The 27,641-nt window shown below is 37.5% G+C and overlaps 1 protein-coding gene across 5 annotated transcripts in view; it reads left to right on the top strand.

Moving 5' to 3' along the window:
• Positions 1-11,636: 11,636 nt before the first annotated feature.
• Positions 11,637-27,641, top strand: part of THOC1 (THO complex subunit 1) — a 32,541-nt gene continuing 16,536 nt past the window's right edge. For 2 of the 5 annotated variants that reach the window (XM_058175538.1, XM_058175536.1), the window contains exons 1-12: positions 11,637-11,789; positions 13,596-13,669; positions 13,776-13,836; positions 15,589-15,655; positions 19,962-20,125; positions 21,730-21,778; positions 23,490-23,585; positions 23,855-23,937; positions 24,393-24,466; positions 24,813-24,921; positions 25,440-25,571; positions 27,381-27,481. In XM_058175538.1, coding sequence (XP_058031521.1) covers positions 11,667-11,789; positions 13,596-13,669; positions 13,776-13,836; positions 15,589-15,655; positions 19,962-20,125; positions 21,730-21,778; positions 23,490-23,585; positions 23,855-23,937; positions 24,393-24,466; positions 24,813-24,921; positions 25,440-25,571; positions 27,381-27,481 — 1,133 coding nt within the window. In that variant the 5' untranslated portion in view covers positions 11,637-11,666. Of the gene's footprint in view, positions 11,790-13,595; positions 13,670-13,775; positions 13,837-15,588; positions 15,656-19,961; positions 20,126-21,729; positions 21,779-22,620; positions 22,717-23,489; positions 23,586-23,854; positions 23,938-24,392; positions 24,467-24,812; positions 24,922-25,439; positions 25,572-27,380; positions 27,482-27,641 lie in introns of all 5 variants that reach the window. The other 3 variants (XM_058175540.1, XM_058175537.1, XM_058175539.1) reach the window with 3 other exon arrangements.

Here is a 27,641-nt window from a genome sequence, read left to right as displayed (position 1 = left end):
GCCCTGGATTAGATGGTCTCACAGATAGCCAGCTCCTGAGTCATATGTGACTTTCAAAGTGATATGTAGCATTTTGAAATGTGGCCAGTAATTGAACAGCAAACAATGCAGCTCTCTAAATGTAGGTGTAGCAGCATAGATAAATCAAATTTTGTCTGACATTACTTAAGTCATTACATTGTAGACCAGCTGAAGCTTGTGATCTCCAAGTGCAGCCCAAGGTAGTATACATTGCAATAATAAAAGACATGATGACAAAACCCCCTAGCATAGCTTACTGATCCAGAAATTGCCATAAAAGGGAGACAACCTGGAAGCGGGTAAAAACCTCTTGGTCACCATCTACTCTTTGAGCAGAAACTGTGAATATAAATAGAACTCTAGATTATGAGTCAATTCTGCATGCTGGAGTTCTGTCCTGGCCAGAAACAAAGATGGAAATTTAATGGATTTAATTGGATCCTGTACCCAGAGCCAGTACTGTATGTCCTGCTGGTACTAAACTTGAGTCAGATCCAGAGGTGGGTTTCAGCAGGTTCTGACCAGTTCCGGAGAACTGATAGCGGAAATTTTAAGTAGTTCGGAGAACCTGTAACGGGAATTTTGAGTAGTTCAGAGAACCGGTAAATACCACCTCTGACTGGCCCCGCCTCCATCTATTCTCTGCCTCCCGAGTCCCAGCTGATTGGGAGGAAATGGGGATTTTGCAGTAACCTTCCCCTGGAGTGGCGAGGGAATGGAGATTATACAGTCTCCTTCCCCTGCCACGCTATGCCACGCCACACCACACCCACCAAACCACACCCACAGAACCGGTGGTAAAAAATTTTGAAACCCACCACTGGTCAGATCCTAACAGGAAATCAGATGAAATCATGGTAAACACAATGAGGTTTGTTGCACCCACACAGTGGAGAACTCTAGAGGTCAACTCCCCCTAGCTGGAAAAGCAATAAGGCTTTGAGGAAAGAGTATACTATCACTCTCCTCAAAGGAAGACTCACCACTGCTACTCCCAAGGATCCACTGATTACTGACTCAGCCCACCCTGTTACATCCCTGAAATAATTCACTAATCAGATGAGGCAGGAATACAAAACATAGATGGTTTCAAAGAGTCTTGTTTACTTAATTAGGAACAACAGGCTCAAACTCATTTCAGATAACCTTGGAAGATGACTTTTTAAAGAACATCTTATTCTGAATAAAAGAATATGTTTTTGGGTATGTAGAACATAGAAAAATATTAAAACATAGCAAGAAAAAAGCAATGCAACTACATCAAGGTAAATTGTACATATAAAGGCTTCCTGTGCTAATGCGGATCATACGTAAGTATGAACATTTTGCATAACAGCTTCAAAAAAGATAATCATATTCCATATTAATTGTTCATGAATGATCATCTTTGTATAGGCAAATAACTTGATATGTGTGTTTTTTTTCTTTTTTCCAAGTAGCTTTTTGTTATTTTGAGTTTTGATGTCAATCTTAGGTCCATTAGAGATTTCAAAATTGCCACTTTTGGAGGGAAAAGGTCAAAAGAAAAGACACTTGGCCAATATAATTGAAAGATTGCTGAATTCACACATGTCAACAGATTTCAAACTCTCTCAGAAGATCTCATTCTCTCTCGTATATAACCTGCATCTTCACAATCACCTTCTCTCAGGCACCATCTGCACCAGTTTAGCCATTCCATGCATCTGATTTAGTGAAAACTTGTGCCTCTTGATAACATTTGATAGAAAAGGTGTAACAAACTCCTCCTAAATATGGCATTCTGAGGTCTTAGGAGTGGATAGAACAGTCATAAAAAGAAATTTAAAGTATGTACACGTAGTCCTCGACTTACAGCAGTTCACTTAGTGACCCTTCAGAGTAACAACAGCACTGAAAATAGTGACTTATTATTTCACACTTAACGAATGTTGCGTCATCTCCATGATCATGTGATCAAAATTAAAACGCTTGATGACTTATTCATATTTATAACAGTTGCAATGTCCTAGGATCATGTGATCCCCTTTTGCGACTTTCTGACAAACAACTCAACAGGAAACCAGATTCACTTAACAGCCATGATACTATCCTAATAACTGCAGCGATTCACTTAACAATTGTGGCAAGAAAGGTCACAAAATGGGGCAAAGCCCACTCAGCAAACATTTCACTTAGCAATGTAAATTTTGGGCTCGGTTGTGATCATTAAGCCGAGGACTTCCTGTATATAGACCATGCATCATGATCATGGAGATGAAACTAAGTGTGAAACCCAGTCATAAGTCATTTTTTTATTCATTTATTTTATTTATTTATTTATTAAATTTTTATACCGCCCTTCTCCCGAAGGACTCAGGGCAGTGTACAGCCAAAAATAAGACACAGGATATATACAATTAAAACCAACAATTAAAACGTAGCAAATTACAAAAGGCTGAGAATTTAAAAATTTAAATTTAAAATTATAAAAATATTAATAAAACCCCAATTTAAAATCAAAACTATTATGCCAGTCCCGCTTGAATAAATAAGTGTGTTTTTAGCTCACGACGGAAGGTCCGAAGATCAGGCACTTGACGTAGGCCAGGGGGAAGTTCATTCCAGAGCATAGATGCTCCCACAGAGAAGGCCCTACTCCTGGGGGCCGCCAGCTGTTCAGTGCTGTTGTTGCTTTGTGAACTGTTTAAAAGTTTACCAAATAGGAGCTCTCCTATATCTAAGTCCCAAGCTAAACCACTATTTCGTTTTCAAGTCCTCTGCCTGAATGGCTTCTATTGCCATCACCTTCTCCCAACTTAAAACTGCCGTTCCATGCAAACACTGCAGCTTAGCAGCAGCAATCATGCTTCCCTTCCCAATATTATTGAGGAATGTGATTGCTCATGACATTCCATACTTGCCCCCTCCTGCTGAAAAATATCCTCTTAACAAGGCTTTTAAGATTACAAGTATTTTCAGATAGAACTAAAGCTGCCAGCCCTTACGGGTAGAGAATTTTAAAACAGATTTATATCCTCTGAAAAGTTTGTGTATGCAGATGACAACTGTTTTCCTTCTTAACTTTTTAAAATTTGTAAGAAACTCTTCCCAGAAGAAGCTTCATAAGAAAAGTAAAGGTTGTTAATCTACTAGGGACTGGCAGGGAAGAAGCATTTTTGCAGGAGGTTTTTTTCCCCCTATATCAGGCAGCTTTGGTGTTGTGCTACACATAATAAAAAGTTAAAATATGCTGTCTCATTGCTGGCAGCCACTTCGCTCTCTGCCTGGAATGCTTTATCACCCATCGCTATAATCAGCACATATGACTGCACCTAATTACAAACTAATGGGCAAACTATATTAATTGTGTGCATCTGGAATATGCAGAGTTCCGTGATGTTCGTGGAAAATATTCAGCAATGTGTTTGGCAGTACCAAAAAAAAAAAAAAATCCTCTCACAGTTTGAAAGCAGTGTGTTATGAATCTAATGACTTCTTCCCATCAGAGGCATCTTGCTGAGAGGAAAAGCAGTTTGTCTTGGAAACTCGTCAAATTTGTCATAGTCATTTCCCACCTACACACATTTTTGTAATAATGTGCAACTAACTTTAAAATTGCAGTTGTATGTGCAGGTAAACTTCGATGTACAATCACAATCAGGAGCAGAATTTCCATTGCTAAGGAAGGTGGCTGTTAAATGAGTCACACCGGATTTTATGACTTTTTTTTTTTGGCACAGTTGTAAAGAGAATGATTGTAGCTATTAAACGAATCACTAGGTTATTAGGAGCCGTGGTGGTGCAGTGGTTAGAGTGCAGTATTGCAGGCTAATTCTGCCCACTGCTAGGAGTTAGATTCTCTCCAGCTCAAGATTGATTCAGCCTTCTATCCTTCTTAGGTCAGTAAACCGCTCAGAGAGGGCTGTAAAGCACTGGAAAGCGGTATATAAGTGCTATTGCTGTTAAGCAAATCCAAATTCTTCCAATGGCTGTGTTTGTCAGAAGTTAGCTGAACAGATCATAAATGGTGATCACATCATCCTGAGATGCTGCAGCTGTTTTAAATACACACCAGTTGCCAAGCACCTGAATTTTGAATAGGTGACTGTGGGGATTCTGCAACAGTTATAAATGCAAGGACTAGTTGTAAGTCACTTTTTTCAGTACTGATGCCACTTCAAAATGTTGCAAAATAATAAATTAAGCTTCATGGTTCAGGTTTATAGAATGAAATAGTAACATACTTACTAAAAAGCTATATCTATAAGAAAAATGAGACTCTTCAATTTTAAAAAAGGAAAATATAAGAAATGTTTTAAAAGGTTAGTATCATTTGTATTCTAAGACACAAGTTAATCATAATTTCTCATTTACTAATGTATTGTACTTCTTTTGAAGCTGTGCTTCTCTTCCTGATACTCAAAGTGCCTTAACTGTTGCTTAGAAAATATGGCTCTTTTTATTTTATTAAAAAAAATGATTAATTTTATGAGTTATTAATTTATCAGGCAATTATATCAGCATGAGAAAAACAATATACAGAAGAGATGGCATTCCTTCACCTTTTATAAATTATACATAGATATTCCAAAGTAGACCTGAAACTTTCCTATATGGTGTCGGTATTTCATATCTGAACACAAATACATGAAAGTTCTGACTGGAAACACTTTTAATCTGTGTTCTCACATTTCTTCTTACTCTATTTTTAAAGCAGGCATTAATTGGATCTTCACCAAGTTGCAAGACTGGTGTCTAAGACAAGTGAAGCCAGTGGAATGCAGTGGGTCATATATCAGACTAGGAAAGGAAAGACCTAGGTTCTAATCTTCCTCCACAGAAACTCACATTGGACTACTCATCTCTCAGCCAACCCCCCCCCTCCCCAATATGGGGATATTGTTGGTGTGTGTGGAGGGGAACAGGCTACTGATTCACATTTACTTCCTGAGGTAGAAGTATAGATATAAATAGTTATCGTAGTATCTATAATGGCACTGAAAGTCAATTTGGGATTTTTGAAAATTAGTATGTGCTAATGAGGTTTTTGTGTACTGATCGCTGCAGATTATCTTGATTTTATTAAAATAAAGATGAGACATACCTCATAGAAATAACATTATACATTTTCTTGGCTCCTGAAGTAGCTGCCTATGATATTCTCAGTATTATTGGGCTCTGATCCTGTTACTGAGCAGCTTGGGAATAATGAGTCTTTAAATCATGCAGCATGATTTCTGGCAATGCAGTTGAACAGATTTCACTAACTATGGCAAATAAGTATTTGGAAATATACACTTTGCTTTTTTGAGCGGGGTCCAAATATGCAGTTGACCTAACAACAACAATGAAACCTAAGGATATTTATTCTAGTGTTACTGAGAACATTGTGTTTGGTTTTGTTTATGTAGTGACTAGAATGAAGCACAAAAATGCCTTACGCTAAGTAATGTAGGAGTGGGAGTAATCAGTCTTTCTATGCCCAAAAGGAAATGACTTAAAGGGTTTCACGAATCTGTTTGTAATTTCGCAATGAACTTGGCTTGCCAATTTATATGATAAATAACTCGAAGACATTCTGTTTTAAAAAACAGAACGTTTTTACTTGCCTAAATGTTCCATTTGTGTAATCATTGTATATACTGAAATTTGCTAGTGTGGCAATAATAATAATATAATATAGGAATGTTGCTTATAACATTTGCGTTGGTTCTCCAGCCATGTTGTGCCCCATTTCTGATCTCCACTTTTGAGAGGAAGTTGTTTTGCTGATGGATAAACTGCTAGTAGAGTAAATTTAGTCTTGAATTTATCTCACAGTAATCTTGTAGTATTGTCCTGCAACACATTTTAACAGTTCATTCTGTCTTATGTAGCAGTTCTGGTCAATCAGTCTTCAGCAACCATATTTACTAAAAAGCAGGACACACCACCACCCCCAAATTCTTAAGATGTTAAATCTTGGCCTTTTGAATTAAATACTGTCTACCAACATGGCCTATTGCCAACCTGGTCATTCATGTCTTCCAATCATGCTCCTATTAGCACAGTAATGGCACTTGCTGCTGGTCATCCTAGCTTATCATCCATCTAATAATAAAAGTGTACAATGAGATGGGTGGCATATAAATTAAATAAATAAATACAGCAGTCCAAAAATCAATCTCTTCACCATCATCACCATCTACCATACTGGAACCACACCTTTAGGAGAACCACAGCAAAACTCTGCTCCCCATCGTTCCTAATTCTCTGAGGCAGGTCAGCAGGATACCATAACTTATGGTATTGAAGGCTGCTTATGGTATTGAAGGCTGCTGAAAGAAGGCTGCAGTACCAAGAGGGTCCGAAATCCCATCACATTCTTGCCAGAGTTCATCACAAGTGCAATTTTGTCTCCATTCCTGCTGATGCATTTTTTTCTATCACCAATATGAGAAGCCTTTTTTCTCATCACTATATTGTGCAACTCAAAACAATCAATGGGAAGTTTCTTTGTTTCTAAAACATGTCTTATGCTTCAATTGGATGATCCAAGCGGGGGAGAGGAGGCACGTCTTGTCAAGTCTGTTTGGGATGAGTTTGACCCTGTGGCTCCCGAGGACGTGGACAGGTTGTTGGGGAGGCTTCACGCCACCACATGTTTACTGGACCCGTGTCCTTTCTGGCTGGTGCTGGCCACTCAGGAAGTGACACGAGGCTGGCTCCAGGGGATTATCAACGCTTCTTTGTTGGAAGGGGTTTTCCCTGCCGCCTTGAAAGAGGCGGTGGTGAGACCCCTCCTTAAGAAGCCCTCCCTGGACCCGGCTATTTTGGGTAATTATCGTCCGGTCTCCAACCTTCGCTTCGTTGCGAAGGTTGTAGAGAGTGCTGTGGCGCGACAGCTTCCCCAATACCTGGATGAAGCCGTCTATCTAGACCTGTTCCAGTCCGGCTTCCGACCCGGATACAGCACGGAGACAGCTTTGGTCACATTGGTGGATGATCTCTGGAGGGCCAGGGACAGGGGTTATTCCTCTGCCCTGGTCCTATTAGATCTCTCGGCGGCTTTTGATACCATCGACCATGGTATCTTGCTGCGCCGGTTGGGGGGATTGGGAGTGGGAGGCACCGTTTATTGGTGGTTCTCCTCCTATCTCTCTGACCGGTCGCAGACGGTGTTGACAGGGGGGCAGAGGTCGACCGCGAGGGGCCTCACTTGTGGGGTGCCGCAGGGGTCGATCCTCTTGCCCCTGCTGTTCAACATCTATATGAAGCCGTTGGGTGAGATCATCAGTGGCTTTGGGGTGAGATACCAGCTGTACGCTGATGACACTCAGCTGTACTTTTCCACCCCGGGCCACCCCAATGAAGCTGTTGAAGTGCTGTCCCGGTGTTTGGAGGCCGTACGGGTCTGGATGGGGAGAAACAGGCTCAAGCTCAATCCCTCCAAGACGGAGTGGCTGTGGATGCCGGCACCCTGATTCAGTCAACTGCAGCCGCAGCTGACTGTCGGAGGCGAGTTATTGGCCCCAAAGGATAGGATGCGCAACTTAGGTGTCCTCCTGGATGAATGGCTGTCGTTTGAAGATCATTTGACGGCCGTCTCCAGGAGGGCCTTCCACCAGGTTCACCTGGTTCGGCAGTTGCACCCCTTCCTTGATCGGGATGCCTTGTGCACAGTCACTCATGCGCTCGTTACCTCTCGCTTGGATTATTGTAATGCTCTCTACATGGGGCTCCCCTTGAGGTGCACTCGGAGGCTTCAGTTAGTCCAGAATGCAGCTGCGCGGGTGATAGAGGGAGCTTCGCGTAGCTCCCGCGTAACACCGCTCCTGTGCAGACTGCACTGGCTACCTGTGGCCTTTCGGGTGCACTTTAAGGTTTTGGTTACGACCTTTAAAGCGCTCCATGGCTTAGGGCCTGGGTACTTACGGGACCGCCTGCTGTTACCGCATGCCTCCCACCGACCCGTACGCTCTCACAGAGAGGGACTTCTCAGGGTGCCGTCCGCCAAGCAATGTCGGCTGGCGGCCCCCAGGGGAAGGTTCCCCCGGGTTTACGCCAAATACCTGACCTTCGGACCTTCCGCCACGAACTGAAGACACATCTTTTCATTCGCGCGGGGCTGGCTTAAATTTTATCGATTTTAAATTTTCTATTGCAAATTTTAATGGGGTTTTAGTTTTATATATTTTAAAGTTTTTTAGGCCAATTATAAAATAAGTTTTTTAATTTGTATTTTAAATTGTACATTGTATTGTTTGTTTTTTACTTTTTGGCTGTACACCGCCCTGAGTCCTTCGGGAGAAGGGCGGTATAAAAATCAAATTAAATAAAAAATAAATAAATAAATTGCTTAAAACATATCTTTGGAAATATACACAATTCTGTATACTGGTCTCTCTCAGGCACTTTAGAAATGACCAGTAATCAGGCAATCTGATCAGTATATGGCACGGGTGGTATTACCTTCGCTACTGGTTCACAAATATGAGTGCAAGCGCCACCTCCGCGCATGTGCAGGACCTTCTGTGCATGTGCAGAGCATCAAAAACTGGATGTGATGACATGCAGGTGGGCGGAGCCGCCCGAAGCCGCCGCTACCGGTTCACCCGAACCGGAGAGAACCGGCTGAATACCACCACTGGTGTATGGGAGAAAGGGTTAAAAAACAGATTCTTGGATGCAGGGTCCTGACAGGAAAAAAATGAAGTAAAATTTCTAATTTTCGGCAAGTAAAATACATTATGTAATCAATGGTTTGACTTTAAAAAATATGACTGGTTTTGATTAAAGAATAAATATTTACTCTTTGATATTGACACTGATAATCTAAGCAGTAAATAAAAAATTGAAATGGGTCACAATAAACATTAAGCTTGATAGATGGCAAAATACAGTTTGTTGTCAATTTTTCAATCAGTAAATACAGGAACAAAGATCATTTTCTAAAAAGCATATAGCTAACATACAGGCTAGGTGTAACTGTCTAAAAGTATTGTAGCAGGGGATAAAGGTCTCTTCAATATTATTTATTACTCATTAAATTTTATGCCACCCATCTCCCCTATAAAGTGACTGTCATATTCATTTTCTCTTTCATATTGCTGACTTTAATGTTCAATAAAAATGAAATGAAATACTTCTGGTTTGAAAATAGTGTTTTACTATTGGAAACAACACTGTTTACAAAGTTTTCTACTTGCTGGCGCTGTTATACTATTCTCTTTTAGCCAACTAAGGATACGATGTTTTAAAGTTGTATTTTGGTAAATTTGCCAAAGTAACATTGTGTGTGATCTATTCAGCGTTTGGATTTTTCACACATTAGTTTTCATAAAGTTTTCCCGTATAAGCATTTTTTAGTGGTGCCTTCAAATTTAAAACACTTATTACCCAAGGGATGTTCTTGCCTGTTGATCACACATAAATAAGTGGAGCAAAGCAGAAAATGAATCAAGAAATGAGCAGCGAATGGAAACACTAAGAATTAGTCTTGTCTGTATGAGCAAATTTTAAAATGGAATACTAATAGTGAAAAATAAGATATAAAATATGGGAGGAAACATGCCTAGTCAATTTGATTTTCATTCAGATTAATATAAGAAAATACAGTATGCGTATCATTGCTAAAAAAGTATTAGCAATACAATAATACAGTTGCTTTTTAAAATAGCCCTGGCATTTCCGCCTCCCCCAATTCTCTGAATGCATTGGTTACATTTAATTGCTGTACCAACACAAACTCTGATTTGTCTAGCAGGAAAGCAAGTTGCAATTGAAATGCTTCAAGCACCAGTGACCTAGTGAAAACTGGATAACAAAATAAACCACACACCTTTATTTTCTGTGTTAGCTCTGACACCTACTGGCACAATAATGCTATACAGTAACTCTATGAGACACAAGTAAATTAAATAAAACAGTCTTATACCAGGAAGTGGGAAAATAAAAGGCAAATATCTTTAAAGACAAATATTCCAAAACTCTTTTCATTTTGCCATCAAAAATCAAGTTGATTTCACCAGGCAATAGGACCACTCATCAAAATGTTTTTTCATATAAATGTTTTTGCATTTGTTTTGCCTTTGCACAAGACATTTAAAAACCACTGATTCAAATTACTGTGAAGAGAGAACTGCTTCTGTAGAACTGTAGAACCTTGCTCAGTGTTACTTTCCATGAATTAGATAATGAAATTTAATTTTCAGAATAATTTTCACAACCAGAGCCCTGACTTTGACAATTCCTAGTACTTCCAGTTGAAAGGCAGTCCTCTCCCCTTCCTTCCTTCCTTCCTTCCTTCCTTCCTTCCTTCCACCCTCCCTCCCTCTTCCCCCCCCCCTCACTTCTGCTCTCCTGCCTTTCCTTCTCTTTCCTCTCCTCTCCTTGCAGAATAAAGACACAACCTGTATGGATTACCAATAGTAGAGTGTGTCTGACACTTCTAGTTAAGAGTGCGTCTAACATTTCTTGAACAAAGCTGTAGAGTTGCACAATTATGTTTGGAAGCATTCAAAGCTTTAAGCTATATGAACAGGCAAAATGAGGAATGAAAATACTTATAAGTACCCTTTTAATACAAGGAGAAGGAAAATGGCCTTGAATTTGCTCTTAATATGATTAGGGAGGGAGAGATGTCTGAAAGAACTTGCAAGATAAAAGCCTGTGTACTTAATGCACAAGTGTAAGTAAATATTTTTCTCATGCCATCTATATAAAAAAACAGCAATATCTTAGAAATTCTTTCTCAAAAATATGACTGGTTAAAAATATTGATTTAGATCCAGGAACCATGATGAAATAATCCAGATTCTGAAACCATTAATCACAATGACTGACATCAGTGGACATCCAGGGATGCTCAACGTGAAAGCATTAAGTTGATGCTTAACCAAGACCTCAGTGCCAAACTGTATTTAATCTCAATCATGCCAAGTGAGCACCCATATAAATCACTTGCATATAGGATAGATACAATTAGATCTTATTGGGTCAAATAAAGCACTAATAGGAACCAGTTCACTGCATTCCTATACTTTTGACTATTATTTTTATGCTGAAGAGTACATATTTCTTCTTCATGTTGTACCACATGCACCCCCAGTCAAACCTGGTGTATGCTAATTGTATTGTCCTTGTGCAATTGCTTTTTGTCTTATACATAAAACTGGCCACACATTTTCACAAAACACAATAAACCTTTACCTAACCTTTGTTATTAACTAGAATAGAATAGAATAGAATTTTTTATTGGCCAAGTGTGATTGGACACATAAGGAATTTGTTTCGGTGCATATGTTCTCACTGCACATAAAAGAAAAGATACCTTCATCAAGGTACAACACTTACAACACTTAACGATAGTCATAGGCTACAAATAAGCAATCAGGAAACAATCAGGAAACTAACTAACTAACTAACTAACTAACAGCCTCGATTTAGATAAAATTAATAAATATATATTTAACTACTTCTACGAATAACTCCCTCCGTTCAGAAACAGGCCGACATGCTGGAGAGAAAAGACAATCTGTTAAAGCAGAGATGCTTAATTTTGGCAACTTGAAGGCACCTGGACTTCAAGTCCCAGAATTCCCCCAGCCGGCACGCTAGCGTTAAAACACCGGCCGCTTCCGCTGCAGAGGACCTGCACTGTACTTCGGAGACTACGTCGGGCAGAAGGGGCGCTCGCACGCCTAATGCAGTCTTCTCGGAGCGCCATGAATGACGTCAATAGAATGCGTCACCGGTGGCGTCTGTCAGGAGCGAGGATGTCGCCGCCAACGCTCTTCAGCTTGCCGGAGGCGCGGTTGCGTTTCATGGTAAGTGGGAGACGGCAGACCTCCCGACTGGAGTTCAGATGGAGCGCGAGTAAGGATGGGCCTAGTCCCGTTTCTCGCGTCCTTTGCTTCTCTGTCGACTTCAGACTGGTGTCTGTGGCTTTCTCATCCTCGTTCAGCGTTCAGAATGGAGATATTCTTTCCCTCTCCATCCCTCCCTCCCTCCTTCTGTCTCTCTCTCTCTCATATAAAGGAGAAAAAAAGAGAGAAGGAGCGTATTCATTCCGGTTCAGCCTAACTAAGCTTTACCTTCTATCACAAGGCGCTCTTCCAATATTGGAAGTGGTGCTTAGAATAGACGTGTAGATTCGACATCAGCCCAGTATGACATCCCCAAGAAGTAGTTGATAGAGCTGCTCTTGGAAGTTGGGGAAGGTAAGACAAGACAAAGAACACTTTGGTCTTGGCTACCTCACCTTGGGCACTACTCAATTGCAACACAAAGGCCATAAAAAGAGAGTCCCTACCCTGGAAGAAAGTTCTTATAAGTGTTGAGCTTATAATCTGTCATCAGCTGGACTGATGACAGATTGCACTTCTGTTCTGCTTAGACTTCATGAGAACCTTTATTATTTTACAGCGTCACACAGGTTCTAAAACTGGCGTGTTGTTGTGACCCAGGCCCAAGTAGGTAGTAGTAGACGCATTCAGTTCAAAAACAGTCTTTATTAGAACAAGAAATAAATGCCGACAAGAAATAAATGCAGCAAGGAACAATTCTATCAACGTTGTTTTCCAGCAAAGAGCCCAAACACCATTGCTGGTCTTTTAAGCCTTATGGGAGGGGCCAATCATCTCTTGGCCCTACTCTCAAGTCATCCTCTTTCCTTTAGCTGCTCTTGCCTTCTGGCAGCTCTTCTCATGCGTGCATTAGGAACAGGCTCCTCCTGTTCCTCTGCCTCACTACTGTCAGCCTCTGGAGGCTCTGGAGTCCGCACATCACTCCCAGATGGCCCTGGGCCCACCTCTGCCTCCGACGCAGAGCCTTCATCCGGGCTGGCCCATGTTTTTCCTCAGCTTCATCGCTGTCCGACTCTGTTGTCAGCTCCGCAGGCTGCTGGCAGACCACAACAGGTGTTTTGATACTGTAAAACAATAAATGAAGGCTCTTGGCTTGTCCATGCACAACAGGAGTGCAGTCTGTCATCATTTTTGTTGGCTATATTTCAGTCTGTCTTAAACGGTTTGAGGATTATCTACAGACCTAGCAGAAAATAGTATCTAGTGTGTGTTTAGAAATATGCTGAACATTAGAAAAATGGAACACTTTCCATAGTTTGAGGTGTGGTAAGCCCTAGGAGGGGATGCAGTGGCTCAGTGGCTAAGATGCTGAGCTTGTCAATTGAAAGGTCAGCAGTTCAGCAGTTCGAATCCCTAGTGCCGCGTAATGGGGTGAGCTCCCGTCATTTGTCCCAGCTTCTGCCAACCTAGCAGTTCGAAAGCACATAAAAAATGCAAGTAGAAAAATAGGGACCACCTTTGGTGGGAAGGTAACAGCATTCCATACGCCTTTGGCGTTTAGTCATGCTGGCCACATGACCACCGAGAAGTCTTCGGACAGCACTGGCTCTTCAGCTTTGAAACGGAGATGAGCACCGCCCCCTAGAGTCAGGAATGACTAGCACATATGTGCAAGGGGAACCTTTACCTTCTACCTTTAAGTACTAGGAGAGCAATATTTATGTCATCTTGATTACATTTTCAAATGTAACTTTGATGTAGATTTTCTAAAAGATATATTGCTTTAATATCTGATATCAAATAAGTTATTTCTCATTTTTATCTTAGAATTCTACTCGAGATGCACTCAGAAACAAAACCATTAAGCCTTTATTGACTGCATTTAGCCAGGTACCTGGAAGGTAAATTTCAATTTTATTTGTTACCATTACAAATATATATATATATAGTATTTTATTGAAATTGAAAGTTTTAGCAAAGCAATCTAATATTTTTATATATTCCTAGTGAAAATGAAAAAAAGTTAACACTGGATCAAGCTTTCCGAGTTGCTCTGGAAGAAGAAATTGTGAGTAGTTTTTGATTAACTGTGTATCTGAAAGTTAATTGAATATCTTGAGTGATGTCATTATAAACTGTATATAATCTTTCAATTTCTGGAAGTAAACTTCTAGAAGTGCGGGTGTGATCTGGTCTCAAAATAAGGTTGAATGTTCAGAACACTTCAAATTATGTATAGTTCAAGATATCTTCCTCTGCAGCTTTTGAATCAACTCTGAAACCGCATAATTATGAGGAGGTTGAGCAGTGTACGGAGGAGGAACAATGGATTTTGTTCCTTAATCAATAGGTTTTGTGCATTTATATTAGTTTTGTTGTTGTTAGTTGCGAAGTCGTGTCCGACCCATCGCGACCCCATGGACAACATTCTTCCAGGCTTTCCTGTCCTCTACCATCCTCTGGAGCATTTAAACTCATGCCTACTGCTTCAGTTACAGTAAGCCTTAAATTCTATTAGGCTACATTGTGTCAAACCAATGAAGCAACTTAACAGTGCTTCATTTGTGACTTTTCCATTTCTTTAGCCAAGGTGAGAACATCTCTAAATGCATATCTTTATACATAGAAGGGTCCTGACTTCAGAATATTTAGTTGCACAGATTCTATGGCCCAAAAAAACACTGTTCATACATGTTATTTACTTTGCATGAAATTAGAGTTGGAATTAAGGATGTTATACAAACAGACCTTGCATAGTGATTGCCTAAGGCAGCAACAATTTGAAGTTATGACTGTGATGAAAAAGTAAATTTGTAACCAAATTTACAGTTGCATTTATGACCTTCTTAGTGTCTTTGTCTCAGTTACATGTTTGCCATTACAGTCCCTATGTGTTGTCTTTTGCCTGACCTATTATTTTCTTTTCTCCCCTCATAGAATGGAGAGAATGCCTAAACGAGCAATCTCTTTTTTTCACAGCACTTCCCTAAGGGGAAGTTAACAAACTCAGCTCTGTGACCTTAATTAACTGGCTGGCAGCTGCTACTTGTAATTGACAAAACTGTAATCAGTTTCACACTTCCCTTTTTTTTTTTTTTTGCTTCCTAAATGCCAGTGTGCTAGATAAACAGCTAGCACAGTACATTCTTTTCAATGTGTATTTTCTGTTATATGTCTGATTAATCTCTTATAATCCTTCCTCACCAATAAATGTAAATACAAAATACAAACTTTATTTCCCATCTTGTAATTATCTCAGATCTGGGGTATTTCAAAAGGGGAGTGGAGTGGGGAAAAGGGGCTATAAGATTTGTCCTTTTATCCAGCTTTGTCTTGAGTTCTAAAACTTTCTCCACTGTTTGAGGTTACATGATTTGGAGTCATGAGCTTCTATCATATAAAGCAAAGGAAAGTTGAGGTAAAATTATAAACATAATCGCAGTCATATGATTTTTTCACTTAGCAACCGAGTTTCTGGTTCCAATTGTGGTTGCTAAACAAGGACTATGTAATGAGCAAGATAAGTAATTAAACTGTTTGGCTGTTATCATTAATACCATTAATGATATCATTAATCCCGTTAAGAGTGAAAAACTCATGAGACTTGTTATCAAAATCTAGTCTATACTTCAACATGACCATAAGATTTCTCATCACCTTTACTCCTGGAAATTATAACAGTTTTTCCCCAAGAATTTGTGAAGACCACAAGGGAAATAGATAGCAACTTTCCAATACAGTCCCTAAAGATAATGCACTGTATTCTGTTCCAAGTGTCATATGAATCCACTCTTGATGGGTATCTTTATAATTTTTTTAGATAAATAAAGCTTCTTGTGAAAATGTCCTGGCTATCATTTCACTTGTTATTAGTGGGGTCATAGAAGGTGAGTCTATTTTTCTTTGTAAGTGCTTTGAAATCAAAAGTCATGACTAGAATGTGTATTAATTAAAAACTGCTTCATACTATTTATATTACTTAACACAAAGCATACCTAAATATCGCATTATGCAAAATATCTTTATTAGTTCAGTTCACTTTGTCAGGTCAATTGGAAGTAGTACTATTTCCACCTTTTGTCCAATGCCAATTTGGTATATGTAATCTGTTATATGTAATAGTGTACATTTGATTGTCACAATAGAGTCTTCCTAAAGAAAAGAGAGAAAATGGGATTAGTATGTTTTTTTATACTTGATAATGCCATTAAATTCATTTCAATGTGAGGGATGCATTTATATGATCTCAACGATCCATTAATCAAATGTTACACAGAAAATGTAGATATTGATGGTAAAATCTTTAGCATCACGGCTGAACAGTTTGATGTTCCTGTACTGTTTAGTACTGCTTAAATTATTAGCAAGTATAGTTTAGTCCCATAATTCCAATCACAGTGAACTTATTACAAATGTACACTTTTGAAGTACACTTCCAATTGTACTTCTGGCGCCTTCGGAAGCTGGATCGCGATCTCTGTGGCCCCACTCCGATCTTGTCGGGCCCAAAACTGAGCCATAGCCACCCTAGAGAGGTGGTGAAGTAAAGAGGGACCATCTAGTGGGTTGAAGAGAGCCGCATCTCTCCTCCCTGACTAGGAAAGCCCCCTCATGAAGACTTGGAGCAGCGGCAGCAAACATGGCTGCCATGAAGCCGAAGACACCTGAACACCTAAGACAATGCAGGAGCAGAGAAAGTGAGTGGTGTGTGAACTGGGTGAGAGACTACTTTTTATTGGAAAATGACCCCAAGAAATCCAAGGGGGAAGCATATTTGAAACCATTTGCCAGTGGCGGATAAGAATGTTTAAAAAAAAAAAGATGGAGGATTTAAGAAGAAAAAAATTCTTAAAAAAACAAGAAAAAGAAATTTGAACTCTCAAAGTGCAAGACGTGGTATTGAAAAGGCATTGCAAAACGTTGGAATTAGATCCTGAAGCCTTTTTTTTTTAATACTACCCACTTATTGGATTTATAATTATAAATAATTAAAATCGGAATCGTTGGCAATAACACAAAGAGACTGCAGCAAGTCAAAGTTAGAGCGCCATCTGCAGCTAAAAGGAGAACTGCAATCTTGGGAATAATCATCTACATTTGCTAGATTATAAGCATTTACTTCAAAACAATTGGACATTAAACAAGATCTTTAGTCAAGAGACCCCTGAACATTGTTGAATAAATAAAAGTGATTGGAAGAGGTGTGGATAACCCCCTGTTTTTTAAAAAATTGGATTAACTGTTGATTAGACATTTAAAATTGTGATTTTAATAATTTCTGGACAATTGGCCAAAAAGGAGAGCTGTTAAGCAAAGACATAATATAAGATGGAAGCAAGTGGAGATAATAAAATGGAGCTGATGTATCAAAACATTAAAGATTTCATAAAAGCACAACATAAGGAGATGATGGAAATATTCAATTGCGTAGACCGAAAATTGGAAAATATAACAAAAGCATCAATGAGCAAAGACCAGGATAGTGACGAAGAAATGGAGCTACTAGAAGAAATGGAGGAGACAGCAGAATTGGGAAACCAGCAAGAAGAAGACAACAAGGAGGAGACATTAATAAAATTAATAGTGACTAAGAAATTAAAACAAGAGAAAAATATTTTAAAAGATTTAAAAAGGGAATGGAGAAACAGGAAGATAGCTAGAGAAAAGAGACAGGGGCTGGAACAGACAGCTTCAAAACTAGGCAGTGGGGAAAGGTAGAGAGGGGAGAAAACGCTAGTATATATAGCCAAAAAATAGACTTAAATGTAGATGAAATAAAAGAATTAAAAGAAGAATATGGGAGGCAACCCAAAAAGAAAAAAAAAGACTAAATATTGGGTTATGGGCAAGAGAAAATGGATAAAGGAAAAAGAGAAAGTGAAGCAAAAGATATTTCATGAAAATATTTCAATAATGTGCATTAATATTAGAACTTTATAATGGTTAATTACTTTATGTATTGTGGAAGTTAAATATGTATAAAATATGGCTTAATAGTGAAGTGCTAGAATTAAATAACAGGTGATTAGATAATGGAAGAATATATTTTAATGTAAACGTGTATTAGTAGAATTTCAAGGATGGGAAACAATCTGAAAAAATGAAAATGAAATGTAATAATTGTGTGTAATAATATGTTATTTTTATTGAAATGTATGAAACTCAGATATCACACCATTTACACATCAATATGTACAAATAATATAAAATAATATTTTTTTTGAGAAGTTGAGGTAGCCACTGCTAGCATGGTGGAATATTTAAAATCTATATTTTCCTACATTGGCTTTTAACAATCCAGAGTGTAAATTAACACCTGGGTTTGTATGAATTTGTTGAATCTAGGATTACAGGTTAATTGTTTCTATTAAATAAAATTATAATCTAATGAACACAGTTCAGATTGCAACTGCAATACAGTAGCATTAGCCATGGACTTTAACATTTAGGCTACTTTAACATTTTAGAAAATATTTTTTCTAATTCTGCAGATTATAAACAATGTCTTTATAACTTGTCTTAAAATAGCAAGCTAAAGCTACTCTATGGCTGCAGCTACAATCAGTGCAATATTCATTAGCTTTACTATAGCTTTACTTAGCTATAAGAATGACTTATAAGGATGATTTACAACCACAATTGGGAATGGAATTTCAATCATTAAGCAGTGTGGTCATAAAGCAAGATGCTACGTGAACACACCATTTAGTGACCACAATCCTGGCATTGCTAGCTGTCATTATTAACCAAGAATCATGGGTTGTTAAAGGGAGCCTCAAAGAAGGCCTGTGGGATGTTGCAGGGGAGTGAGGGAAGCCCTTGGAGGCCTGGCACACACTGCATGCAAGTGTGGTGCTGTAGGGTTCTGTAATGTAGAGCAAAGCCACAACTGCCCCACCCACCCCAACAGCACTTAATGACTGAAGTAAGTCACCTGCCTATTTCCATCCCAATCTATGCCCTTTGGACAGCCCTGCACTTGTCAATGGCAGCACTGGGTCTGGGTCTGAAGTAGAGGCCTGGGGCCTTCAGCAAACTGAGAGCTTTGTGCAATGCTGAAGGCCCCAGGCCTCTACTTCAGACCCAGACCCAGCGCTGCCATTGACAAGCACCTTAAGGCACCTTTTCACAGTTGCAGTGGCAGCACTGGCGCTAAAGTAGAATCCTGGGACTGTTGGCAGCTGGCCAAAACTGCTAAAGGCTCCCTACTGCTTCAACTTCAGCCACAGCCCTGATGCTGCTGCTGATGAGTGCCACTGTGCAGGACAGCCAAAAGGGTATAGATGGGAGGGAATAGGTAGGAGTTGTAGTGCCAGTAGATGTAAGTGAAGGTAGGCTACTAAGCATCTCACCTATGTGAGCAATTTTGATCACATGGCCACAGGAGTCCTATAGTGGCCATAACTTTGAGTATGGGTCATAAAATCCATTTTTTCAACACTGTAATTTTGAAAGAGTGATGAATAGAATAGAATAGAATAGAATAGAATAGAATAGAATAGAATAGAATAGAATAGAATAGAATAGAATAGAATAGAATAGATTTTTTTATTGGCCAAGTGTGATTGGCCAAGTGTGACACAAGGAATTTGTCTTGCTGCATATGCTCTCAGCGTACATAAAAGAAAAGATACCTTCATCAAGAATCATAAGGTACAACACTTAATGATAGTCATAGGGTACAAATAAGCAATCAGGAAACAATATTAATATAAACCATAAGGATACAAGCAACAAAGTTACAGTCATACCGATTTATATCAGTCATAAGTGGAAGGATATGGGTGATGGGAACGATGAGAAGATTAATAGTGCAGATTTAGTAAATAGTTTGACAGTGTTGAGGAAATTATTTGTTTAGCAAATTATTTGTTTAGCAAAGTGATGGCGTTTGGGGAAAAACTGTTTTTGTGTCTAGTTGTTCTGGTGTGCAGTGCTCTATAGCTTTATTTTGAGGGTAGGAGTTGAAACAGTTTATGTCCAGGATGTGAGGGGTCTGTAAATATTTTCACAGCCAAAAGAACATTCTTTGTTGTGTTTTTCTGATGACGTTTTTGAATAATTATAAATCAAAGCCTACTTTTACAATATTTTTAAAGGCAGTTTATAATAAATAATGAAAATCAAATTCTGTATTATTATTGGTAACTAGCAAGATTCTTGAAAAATTGCCCATTATTACTTTTTATAAAGAGAAATCATTCTGGCAGAGATATAAACGGATTCTCTCCCATGAAGGTATTTGTACTGCATCAACCCCTTTTGTGCTTCTGGGAGATGTTTTGGATTGCCTTCCTTTGGATCAGTGTGACAGAATTTTCACCTTTGTGGAAAAAAACGTTACCACATGGAAATCGGTAAGTATCATGGAATTTGTTAAGTTTTAAAAGTTCATTTTTGTAATAGATTCACCTAGTAATAGGTGAATAATTTAGTTAGCATACAAGAATTATGTAAAACAGATATGCTGTTTTGAATAATACAGATTGCTCACCCTGTGTTAAATGATTAAGTATTTAATCGTGTCATTTGTCAATTGCAGAAAAGAAGTGCAAATACTTAAGAACCAAGCATTTTTGAGCACTGGGTGGGATTCTGAAAAAAATTAAATAAAAATTGGGAACGTTCATAAGTTTTATTAAGTCCACTGGCGAGAGATTACTTGTGACTGCACTGGTTGCACAGCTTTAATACCATTCCTAAATCCAACATTTTTTGGATGTTTAACCAGAATGGTTGTTTAGAGTGACTTTCATTAGTATTGTATATTTTACTAGCAAATAACTTAGAGAAGTTCTTAGATAGTTGTAAGTGGACTATGATGATTTCTCAAAATTGTGGTTAAAAATATAACAAGATTTTTTGGTTCATGGATTAAAACATACTTGTAACTCATTGTGGTACTTTGTCAAGTACCACCCCCCCAGACTCCTAGAAAGGCCCTGGAACCAGGTGAAAGAGAAAAATGGGCCTACTGGGCCAGGAGGGGGGAGGGGGGTTGCGCTTGCGGAGGCGGGGAACATAGAATTATGGGTCTGGGCACACCGGCGCATGACCTCTCCCCACCTCCCCTCCTGGCAAGCAATGGCAAAAAGGTTAGCCATCATTGGTATAGGGTCTCCTGCTTAAGCGGGCGGTTGGACTAGATGACCTATAAGGTCCCTTCCAACTCTGTTAATCTGTTAAAAAAAAGATTAAAAAAGAAAAATGCATAGTTGGCATAAGACTATTTTAAAGTCTTTTTAACTGTGTTGGAATACATTTGTTCTGTGAGGTTCAGGTTGGACTTATTTTATAATCATTCATACCATTTATATGTAAATATATGATTTGGTGATTGATCAAAAGAACATTATTTGATTCACTGTTTTTCAACTAATTATTCAGCTAATTATTTATGGCCCACGATGCAAAACATTGGAATAACCTCAGTGTGATGTATGTCAACTTGGCCACTATTTATATAAATTCTTAGTTTTGCTTTTATTGTATATTTATTGTATCTTTTAATTGGCTGTTAACCACCCTGAGTCCTTCGGGAGAAGGGCGGTATACAAATGCAATAAATAAATAAATAAATAAATAAACTCCTGCTCTGTCTGTATGTTATTAAAAAATAATTATCAATAAAAATAAATTGCTTTATTCTTATTTAGAAAAAACTTAATGCATTTTATTTTTATGTTGCTTTGAAATTACAGTTTAATTTGAAACTGAATGTTTAGATATATTTTGTTCTGTGGTTTGTATGAAGTGTTTTTGCTGAACTGTAACTACAAAGGCCTATTGTAAATATTTAATAAATATAAACATATTCTTCCATGTTTGCTTGAAATATATATTTTATAGCATGAGAGACTATTCATAATCCTACTCCGATTATCTTTCTAATGTAATTAATTGCATCCTGTTTTTTAAATATCAACTAATTATATCATGTTGAATTATATGTTATTTTTAGAACACATTTTACTCTGCGGGAAAGAATTATTTACTGAGAATGTGCAATGGTGAGTAGCCTTTTTCCTAGCACTGCCAGTGAAGATGCAGCCTTCAGTGTAATTTTCAGTGCTGCTTGTTAAAACTCTATTCATGTCCTATTGTTGTTGATCAAGATCTGACAATATAATTCTGTAATGAAACATTACAGGTAGTCCTTGATTTGTAATAGTTCATTTAGTGACCATTCAAAGTTACAATGTCACTGAAAAAAGTGATTTATAACCAGTTTTCACACTTACAACCGTTGCAGTATCCCCATGGTCATGTGATCAAAATTCATATGCTTGGCAACTGACTCATATTTATGATGGTTGCAATTTTCCAGGGTCAGGTGGACCTTTTGCAATCTTCTAACAAGCAAAGTCAATGGGGAAGCCAGATTCACTTAATAACGGTGTTATTAACTTAACAACTGCAGTGATTCACTTAACAAATGTATCAAAAAAGATCATAAAAGGGAACAAAACTCACTTAACAAATTTATCACTTAGCAACATAAATTTTGGGCTCAATTGTCATAAATTGAGGACTGTATGGGTTTATTTAGCACTTTTTGCTTGACATATCTGCATTTTTATTTGAACAATAATATATCTATCTGAAAAGGATATAGAATTGTGTACATATGCAACTTAGTAACACCATCATCTTTAGAATATTTACTCAAAGATTACTCCAGATAGTTCAGTTCTTTCTATGTGGAAAATAAATAAAAAATCAGGAGATTAACGAAAATGCATGATTGTATTAGTGGAAAATATTTACTGCTGTCTGTTTGATACCAGAGTCTATCCTGTAACATTTTAAAAATGTTGGAAACTTAAATACATTTTTCTTTGATATCATTAAGATCTTTTAAGAAGACTGTCTAAATCACAAAATACAGTGTTTTGTGGAAGAATTCAACTCTTCTTGGCCAGGTTATTTCCTCTTTCAGAAAAGTCAGGTATGTTTCTTTTTTAAGTGACAGCATGAACAGCAATACAATGAACAGATTAATCCATCACATATATTTCAAACCCAATTTGGTCCTAACTTTATAATATCATTTTATGTCCGTAATTTGCTATATTCAGGATGTTTTTTCCAAATTTTCTTAAATACCACTGTCTGCATTTTTAAAAAATTGAAATATTGTATGATTATAAACAGCTCAGAAAATTATGCAAATATCATTTCAGATTATTTTGCCTGATCAGATTTTTCCTTCTACAGGGCTTAATTTGCAAAGTCAATGGGGAAGCCAGATTCACTTAATAATGGTGTTATTAACTTAACAACTGCAGTGATTCACTTAACAAATGTATCAAAAAAGATCATAAAAGGGAACAAAACTCACTTAACAAATTTATCACTTAGCAACATAAATTTTGGGCTCAATTGTCATAAATTGAGGACTGTATGGGTTTATTTAGCACTTTTTGCTTGACATATCTGCATTTTTATTTGAACAATAATATATCTATCTGAAAAGGATATAGAATTGTGTACATATGCAACTTAGTAACACCATCATCTTTAGAATATTTACTCAAAGATTACTCCAGATAGTTCAGTTCTTTCTATGTGGAAAATAAATAAAAAATCAGGAGATTAACGAAAATGCATGATTGTATTAGTGGAAAATATTTACTGCTGTCTGTTTGATACCAGAGTCTATCCCTGTAACATTTTTAAAATGCTAGAAACTTAAATACATTTTTCTTTGATATCATTAAGATCTTTTAAGAAGACTGTCAAAATCACAAAATACAGTATTTTGTGGAAGAATTCAGCTCTTCTTGGCCAGGTTATTTCCTCTTTCAGAAAAGTCAGGTAAGTTTCTTTTTTAACTGATAGCATGAACAGTGATACAATGAACAGATTAATTCATTACATATATTTCAAACCCAATTTGGTCCTAACTTTACAATATCATTTTATGTCCGTAATTTGCTATATTCAGGATGTTTTTTCCAAATTTTCTTAAATACCACTGTCTGCATTTTTAAAAAATTGAAATATTGTATGATTATAAACAGCTCAGAAAATTATGCAAATATCATTTCAGATTATTTTGCCTGATCAGATTTTTCCTTCTACAGGGCTTAATTTGCAAAGTCAATTTAATTTGGAAAATATCACAGTTTTTAATACCAGTGAGCAAGACAGCACCCTTGGACAGAAGGTTATTATTCTCTGTTATCTACACAATATGGAAAACTTGGAAAATGTAGATATAATATGCAGACTGTAATTCTCTCAAAAGAAGGAGCATGAGGTGATCTTAGACATAAGGGAGCATTGCAGACTATTATTTAATTTATATTGTACCAAAATCATGAATTATGTCAGTTGCTTAAGGAACAAATTTTGGTGGAGATGCAGAAGTGAAAAAAGAACTTCCCAATTTGTGAAATCAATTTCAGTATAAAATACTCATGGTCTGTTCTGTTCTGTTTGAGCGACCACTGAAATCTTTCAGCAGATTACTGATTATTTATATTTTCCAATTTTAAATAAATATAATATAATTTGCTTGTTCCTCTATCAGTAACTGCACAAAATGTTTTGAATGAGTAGAACAGTTTTACTCATGTAGATGGAATGGAAATTAATGTTAAATTAATTCTGTGACTTTAGCATGCGGAGGAAAGAGAGGAAGGAATGGAAGTGGAAGAAGGTGAAATGGGAGATGATGAAGCTCCTACAAGTTGGTAAGGAGAGATAAATTTAAAGTCCCATTTGTGAAATAAAAGAAAAAGTATGAAATCTATTGGAATTATATCTGGTAAAAAGATTGCCTATAACTTTTACATTTGCTGTAGATTATCTTTTTTATGAAAGTCTAGTGAAATCGTATTAAATAGAGGAAATTATTGGTCATGACCATATTTATTGAGATCGAAAGATGTTTATCCATTGAACAAGTTCTCATTTCTGTGTTTATAGGACAGCAAATGTATGTATATATGTATTTAAATAATAAATGTACCAAATTTATTTTCAATAATAGCTGGAGATATTTATGAGTGAATATATTGTAAATACGTTTTTTGTCAGTTCCATTCCAATAGATTATAATTTGTACAGAAAATTTTGGTCACTTCAAGATTACTTCAGAAATCCTGTGCAGTGCTATGAAAAGGTCTCATGGAAAATATTTCTTAAGGTATTGTGCTATTATATTTCATTTCCATTTGTGGGTATATAAATAAGTATTACTTCTGAAATTCCAAGCAAAAGAATTATTGTTATTTTAAGCCACTTTTTTATAACTCGGAAAGTTGAACATACCCAGTACTCCTGCCCCCTATTTTCCCTACAACAACCATTTGATGTGAGTTGGGCTATAAGAAGGGAATTGGCCCAAAGTCACCCAACAGCTTTCATGCCTTAATACAGTGCCTATGAATAAACATTTTAGAATACATTGAAGGAACATTAATTAAGAGTTGTAGACAACACAGTGCAAATGACAATTTATTTGAGGGGATTTTATCTGTAATGGCTCTCTAACCTTCTTTTACTGGAAGTCATTTGTTAATGTACTTGTATATAAAATGCATTCTTGGACAGTGGGTAATGGAAATAAAAGAGTAGACCAGCATCGTTTTCATCTCATCAAATCTCACTTCTGTTCTGAGGCTATAATTTGATTGTTGCATTTTATGTGATCTATTTTAAAAGTACTCAGAAGAAGTATTAACTGTCTTTGAGAGCTACAAGTTGGATGACACTCAGGCATCAAGAAAAAAATTAGAAGAGCTGAAAACTGGAGGAGAGCATGTTTATTTTGCAAAATTTCTTACAAGTGAAAAGGTATATTTTTCTGTCCCTAAAAGTAGATTTTACTGCAAGAGGAATTTTATCTTAATCTTTACCATTGTATTAGTTCTTCAGTTGGCAAGAAAATATTGATGGATTATTATCTAATTGTCTTATCACTGAACTCCCTGCACCTATCAGGGTTTTGTTATTTCTCTTGGCTAGTAGTCTCTCTGGGTTTCTCAGGAAATGCTGAAGGAAAAGAGCAGACCAGTGGTGGGTTTCAATTTTTTTTACTACCGTTTCTGTGGGTGTGGTTTGGCTTGGTGGGTGTGGCTTGGTGGGCGTGGCAGGGGAAGGTTACTGCAAAATCTCCATTTCCTCCCGATCAGCTGGGATTTGGGAGGCAGAGAATAGATGGGAACGGGGCCAGTCAGAATTTTTACTACCGGTTCTCTGAACTACTCAAAATTTCCGCTACTGGTTCTCCAGAACTGGTCAGAACCTGCTGAAACCCACCTCTGGAGCAGACATTTGGAACTCTGGGCTTTTCTGCTTCCACAGAGTAGATGGGTGAAAGATAAATTACTGGTGGTGTAGAACCCAAAGAATGGGTGTTGGGAAATGGAAGGATTTCTTCCATTTTCCTTCCATTTCCCACCACCCAGTCAGAGCTGAAGAAGCTTCTTGGCTGAGAATGTCTTCAAAGAAAAAACAGAAAGTCCAGGTGCCTCTTGAAAAAAGTACCTTTGGGACAACCGTGACCTGGATGACTGAGAATCTGCAGCGACATTTGGTGTAGAACTGATTAGTTCTAAACTAGCAATGAAGAAATAAAAATGCTAAAGGAAGTGCAAAGTAGCCTTCATTTAACAGTCATAGGGCAGGAATTTCTGTTGCTTAACAATGTGATTGTCAAGCAAAACATCATATGATTGTGCCGCTTAGAAACAACATTCCAGTACTTAACAGTTGCCATCATTAAGCAAATCCCACAACATTTAAGTGCAACATTGCGTGGTCATCATTTGCAACCTGCAGGTTTCCCATTGACTTTGCTTGTGGGAATCTGGCAGGAAAGCTGGTGGCTGGAAGAATGGCAATCATGAGACTGTGGGATGTTGCAGTTGCGAGCTGGTCACTGAGTGTGTGGATCGCAATCAAATGAACGCAGGGATGCTGCAATAGCCATAGATATGAGGAGTGGTTATAAGTACCATTGTATGTGTGAACTGTTGCTGAAGAAGTGATTGTTAAGAAAGGAACCCCTGTATTTTGATTGGATTTAATATTGCAAAGCAGAAGCCATCCTGGAAAGAAGTTGTCATTTTGGGTAAAGCGTGAAATTTTTTTTTTCAAAAACTACTTGACCCATTAGCTACAAGATTAGTACGTGATTGGGATTAAGATTATTGATAAATGTGATGGCCAGGTGTGTCCCTGGAGTTTTGCTTGCCCCACCCAGGTATTTAGCAATGTGTACTTAGCTAAGGTTATTTCCTTTCCAAGAAATAATGTAACTTTTTTTTTACAAATAAGATTAATGAAGTGAGCTTCTTAACACAAGTACAACTGTGGCCTTTAAGAATCAGTTAGAGACTTTTCACATTTGATTATTCTTTTAAAATTAAGATAGGAAAAGTTCATTTTTTAAAATCTAAGTTTCATACTTAAATTTAATATTTTATATACGCACTTAATATTGATTCCAAAAACCAGTACACTGCAGCAAACTTCTTGTGTGGTTTCGTTCATTTTAATTGTACTTGTCCCATTAATTTCATTTTACTTACTTTTGTATTATTAAAAACAGAAAACTGAAGAATGTCTATATGTTTATCTCTCTCTTTCTCTCTTTAATAGTTAATGGATTTACAGTTGAGTGACAGCAATTTTCGCCGCCATATACTGTTGCAGTATTTAATATTATTTCAGTATTTAAAGGGGCAGGTAAAGTTTAAAAGGTAAGCTAGTAAAGTCTTTTAAATACATTTAATTAAACTTGTTTACTTCTTTATGTGATCCAACTCACTTCTAACATTGTCTGATTGTATGAATCTGCTTCTAAATTCTGTACGTTAGAAAGTATCCACTAATTACTATATTTTAATTTTTTAGATTTTG

The sequence above is a fragment of the Ahaetulla prasina genome, chromosome 3 (assembly GCF_028640845.1).
Source record: "Ahaetulla prasina isolate Xishuangbanna chromosome 3, ASM2864084v1, whole genome shotgun sequence".
In the NCBI taxonomy this organism is placed as follows: domain Eukaryota; kingdom Metazoa; phylum Chordata; class Lepidosauria; order Squamata; family Colubridae; genus Ahaetulla; species Ahaetulla prasina.
Note: the sequence above shows the minus strand (reverse complement) of the source record. Positions and strands in the feature narration are given on the sequence as shown.